At 43.4% G+C, this 5,805-nt stretch overlaps 1 protein-coding gene across 1 annotated transcript in view; it reads right to left on the bottom strand.

The window, feature by feature from the left end:
• The window catches only part of LOC129839875 (xylosyltransferase 1-like), a 111,221-nt gene extending 105,906 nt beyond the window's left edge, over nucleotides 1-5,315 (bottom strand). Inside the window, exon 1 of the mRNA XM_055907575.1 lies at nucleotides 4,790-5,315. Within this exon, the coding sequence (XP_055763550.1) occupies nucleotides 4,790-5,077 (288 nt within the window). The 5' untranslated portion in view covers nucleotides 5,078-5,315. The remainder of the gene's footprint in view (nucleotides 1-4,789) is intronic.
• Between the last annotated feature and the right edge of the window lie 490 nt (nucleotides 5,316-5,805).

The raw sequence follows: 5,805 nt of genomic DNA, 5'->3' as shown, positions 1-5,805 counted from the left end.
TGTGCAGCGGCATCAGTTAGTTCATGTATGTTACCCTAGGCGCAACAGATATAGACTCTGACGAACCATCACACACACACACACACACACACACACACACACACACACACACACACACACACACACACACACACACACACACACACACACACACACACACACACACACACACACACACACACACACACACACACACACCAGAGAACAACAAGCAAAAGAGGAAGGCAAAGGCAAGCTGACAAACAGGCCAATCCGGCATTTTAACTGGCAACCAGAAGAAATTGTAGCGCACATTATCTGGCAACCGCAAGGCATCGTCGATGAAGCATAAGTACCATGCACTCCACATTACATTGAAAAGGTCACAGGATCTGATGTGCCAGTAATAATGGTAAACGCTTCTTGAGGAATACCTGCATGTGTCCCAAATGGCACCCTATTCCATATACAGTTCACTACTGGACATACAGTTGAAGTCGGAAGTTTACATACACCTTACCTAAATACATTTAAACTCAGTTTTCACAATTCCTGACATTAATCCTCGTAAAAATGCCCGGTCTTAGGTCAGTTAGGATCTCCAATTTATTTTAAGAATGTGAAATGTCAGAAAAATAGTGGAGAGAATGATTTATTTCAGCTTTTATTTCTTTCATCACATTCCCAGTGGGTCAGAAGTTTACATACACTCAATTAGTATTTGGTAGCATTGCCTTTAAATTGTTTAACTTGGGTCAAACGTTTCGGGTAGCCTTCCACAAGCTTCCCACAATAAGTTGTGTGAATTTTGGCCCATTCCTCCTGACAGAGCTGGTGTAATTGAGTCAGGTTTGTAGGCCTCCTTGCTCGCACACGCTTTTTCAGTTCTGCCCACAAATGTTCTATAGGATTGAGGTCAGGGCTTTGTGATGGTCACTCCAATACCTTGACTTTGTTGTCGTTAAGCCATTTTGCCACAACTTTTGAAGTATGCTTGGGGTCATTGTCCATTTGGAAGACCCATTTGCGACCAAGATTAACTTAGTGATTGATGTCTTGAGATGTTGCTTCAATATATCCACATCATTTCCTGCCTCATGATGCCATCTATTTTGTGAAGTGCACCACAACATGATGCTGCCACCCCCGTGCTTCACGGTTGGGATTGTGTTCTTCGGCTTGCAAGCATCCCCCTTTTTCCTCCAAACATAACAATGGTCATTATGGCCTAACAGTTCTATTTTTGTTTCATCAGACTAGAGGACATTTCTCCAAAAAGTACGATCTTTGTCCCCATGTGCAGTTGCAAACCGTAGTCTGGCTTTTTTATGGCGGTTTTGGAGCAGTGGCTTCTTCCTTGCTGAGCAGCCTTTCAGGTTATGTCGATATAGGACTCGTTTCACTGTGGATATAGATACTTTTGTACCTGTTTCCTCCAGCATCTTCACAAGGTCCTTTGCTGTTGTTCTGGGATTGATTTTCACTTTTCGCATCAAAGTACGTTCATCTCCAGGAGACAGAATGCGTCTCCTTGAGCGGTATGACAGCTGCGCGGTCCCATGGTGTTTATACTTGCATACTATTGTTGTACAGATGCACATGGTACCTTCAGGCGTTTGGAAATTGCTCCCAAGGATGAACCAGACTTGTGGAGGTCTACAATTTTTTTTCTGAGGTCTTGGCTGATTTCTTTTCATTTTCCTATGATGTCAAGCAAAGAGGCACTGAGTTTGAAGGTAGGCCTTGAAATACATCCACAGGTACACCTCCAATTGACTCAAATTATGTAAATTAGCCTATCAGAAGCTTCTAAAGCCATGACGTCATTTTCTGGAATTTTCCACGCTGTTTAAAGGCACAGTCAACTTAGTGTATGTAAACTTCTGACCAACTGGAAATGTGATACAGCGAATTATAAGTGAAATAATCTGTCTGTAAACAATTGTTGGAAAAATGACTTGTATCATGCACAAAGTAGATGCCCTAACCGACTTGCCAAAACTATAGTTTGTTAACAAGAAATTTGTGGAGTGGTTGAAAAACTAGTTTTAATGACTCCAACCTAAGTGTATGTAAACTTCCGACTTCAACTGTATGTGCCCTGGACAAAAGTAGTGACCTATATAGGGAATATGGTGCAATTTGGGATCGCATATCTCCCTGTCGCCCAGTCACAATTGATTCTGTGTGTCAGATCTCAATAACTATTTAGCCACGCTACTAGACAGGAACAGTGATAAAACCCTTCCTGGTCTGTTAGTGTGTCTCTCAGACTGATGCTGTTATAGCATAGCGAACACACACCCAGGGCCGTGCACAGACCTTTCAGGGGGCAGGTGCTCACAATGTACCAAATGCCTATGTAGGGGACCATTTGAACAGTTTAGGAGCATAGGCCTATTTATTCCTGCAACAACACACTCACTCATCGTCTTTACAAATTCTAAGCAAGCTAGTTAAGGTGAATCCTAAAGACAGAGATGATTGACATCGGGAAAAGAGGGTGGGCTATCAGCTGATCATTGATGTTGTTGATTGATGTAAACCTGCTAGTTAGCTAGCTTCATTTCTTTTACTGATTGTAATTGACCTCTATGTCTTTCAGCCGACCAAACTGAATATTGATGATGATGTAAGCTAAATCAAGTGTTAATCAAATATATTTTTATTTTCTTAATTTAACCTTTATTTAAGTAGGCAAGATAAAAACATCTTCTTTTTTACAATGACGGCCTACCGGGGAACAGCGGGTTAACTGAGTTGTTCAGTGGCAGAACGACAGATTTTTACCTTGTCAGCTCAGGGATTCAATCCAACAACCAACTGGCCCAACACTCTAACCACTAGGCTACCTGCCGCCGCAAAATATGCTGCTGTGACAGTAGTGTTGATATTTAAACTAGGTCGCTAGCTACAGACACTCGATCGGTGACCGCATATCTCAAGCCAAGCATGCTTGGATACTGGGAGCGTGCAATCTCCGTACAGGGCAGACTGGAAAAAATGCACAACCGGGCGTGAGAGCTCCGTACAGGGTGAACTTGACACCACGGCACTTTGGGGGCAGTGGGTTCCGAACAACATTGACCAAAAATACATATATACAGTAATGTTGGGGGAAATTATACCACCACCCAAAACGGCTCTTTGGAGACTGGAAGGGGCTTGTCTTCTGAACAGGTAGAGCCCTATATGTGCACTGCACACACCAACAAACACACTCCTAGCAGGTCTGTCTTGACATCTTCATCACGTTTCTGTCCTTGGAATGACTTACCATACATTATGTTGTTGTTGTGTAGCCTGAGGGCAAACACACACACACACACACACACACACACACATACACACACACAGAGAGAGAGAGAGTTGATGGATAGACTGAGTCACAGCTCCCACCACCCGTAGGAGATAGATGAGAGTGTAGAGGGATGCTATATGAGGACTGAGGAACCTACACTACTGTCGTCTACAGTATATCTCCCATAACAACCATATCAAAGATACTGTATCCATAGTGATGGGATTATACAGCCCATACAATGTGATGCAAGGTTTTCCAAATATTGCGACAGCAAATAGGCTACAACACACCATATTTTTCAACAACAAAAAAACACAGTCCAGATATCATACTGCTTATAATATTGTGGTAATAATATAATATCCATATTAATGCCATGGAATAAAATTATTTGGAGACTGCATATCTCTTGACACAATCAGTCAAACATTAATTGATTAACAACCGAACAGATGTCAACCTGTAGGCTACTGTAATTTAATTAAGCATGATTTATCAATTTGCCCGTCCAGTGATTGCTAATACTACGACTATTTCAACTAACAGACCAGTGATCATGTGGGATCCCGGAGCGTGTGGATTTAAACCACGGCTGTATAGGTAGTGTGGTAACAATGTTTCAACTTGATTTGGTCTCATTTCGGTGCTGAACTAATGTAGTATGGCGTTCATAAACAACCAACGATCCAAAAGTGTAGGTTATTTGCACAATTTATTGGTTAGAGCCAAGAGTTCGCATGTACATGTTGACATTTCTCATTTCCCTCTAATGTAGCGTTTGCATAAGCTATACGTGGCTACTCGGATCGTCACGCAGTCATTTCCCTATGGTGTTTTCACATGAACTAGTCCATTAAACGGTTTTGCATTGATACACAATTAGCAAATTATGCGTTTCAAATGGCCATTACACAGTCGTGTGTGTCGCTGAAATTGTTATCTGTAAGGACAAATAATTGTTTCTGACCTATAACAAGCAGTAGCCTAAAGTAAGTAGCCCGAGGCATCGATTTACGCATCTGAAATTACCTTAGAGGATTTGCTGTGATTAAATATTGCTTGGATTATACCGTTTTGGGTTCAAATTCACACCCAGTGGATTTTTTAAATTAGATTTACAGGCTACACATCGAATGGATTTGAAGGAGACCCAATGTGGCATCGTTCATTTGTCATTCTGTTCATCTTCATAATGTTTTGGATTTGGAAACATCACTACAACATCGTACATCTGTCACTCTTTGCGCGGGAGGCTGGGACGCTAGCGACGTCGATGTAACATGTCAGAGTAGCACATCTCCATTTAAAAGGATCTTGATTTGAAAATGAATACAGCCGCGAGAGGTGGTTCTGTGCTCATCCAGTCTACCAAAGAGCCAGGCATAGATAGGCAGACAGGAACAATCATTCAAGCAGCGGTTGTAGACCATGCAGTCTTCGCCTATGTCTTTACCAGACACTTAAAATGGGCCGTAGGTAAAAGGGATATAATAGCTCCAGTCTTACCGGCTGCTGTATGTGACGAACCGTTCCTTTCCCTTGTGGAGGATGGTGCTGTAGCTGAACCTCGCGCTTCATATACTCGCTGCTGCCTTTGTAGCCACCGCCGCCGACCCGGTCTCTCTTCTCCCTCATGTTCGACGCGCCACCGCCGCCGTTTTCCCGTTCTTCCCCGGAATCGAGGCTACTGAAGTTCCACACTATCAGCGTCTGGACCAGAAGCACGGTGAGAGCCGCTATCAAGGCGGAACGCGAGCGGCGGGCCAACCTGCGAGCGCACGAGCCGCCAACCATCTTCACTCTTTGACTGCTAGGACTCGAGAGGAGAAGGACGGCTAGCCTGCCTCTGCGTAGCGCGACAGACAGCAGGAGCGGAGAGACCACGGGAGGGGTTTTTTTAGATCTAGCTCACGATGGCTAGGAGGAGCGTCGAGGAGAGGAGGCAGCACAGAGCCATCGTGTGGTTGAAAGACGTTACGCGCGAGCTCAGGATGTTCACCGAATGTTCTGAGTCACAGCGACGGTAAATGAGAGCCCTCCGTCTGGAATTCTTGTATAAAATACCTCGGCACGAAGCACGTTGGTTATCACCTCACACATATACGTGATACCTATCCACGACATTTAATGATTAAACAAACAAAAAATGATATTTTTGGAAACGTTGATGTGGGTGAACACAATGTACCGTTGAACAATATCAGTACCATGGACAGTGCTCACAGAAAATGTGTATCGCTGCAGCTTCTTACAAATAGAACACAAGCTCACATCCATCCCATGTACTGTAGGCTCCACTAGGACCAACCCTCACCATCCCCTTAGGCATTTAATTATTGATGCCACTTCATGTGCATTTCAAACATAACCAATTCACCAAATGATCATAAGAGCCATAAAAGGAGAGTTATTCATGTAGAGTATATTGTAGCGACCTTAATCCAACACGCAATGACCTCGTCAAGAAGTTCCGACCTCTTGAATTAACAGTTAAGATGTTGGCTTGACAGTCGCTGGACCTG

This window comes from Salvelinus fontinalis, chromosome 40 (assembly GCF_029448725.1).
Source record: "Salvelinus fontinalis isolate EN_2023a chromosome 40, ASM2944872v1, whole genome shotgun sequence".
Classification (NCBI taxonomy): Eukaryota; Metazoa; Chordata; class Actinopteri; order Salmoniformes; family Salmonidae; genus Salvelinus; species Salvelinus fontinalis.
Note: the sequence above shows the minus strand (reverse complement) of the source record. Positions and strands in the feature narration are given on the sequence as shown.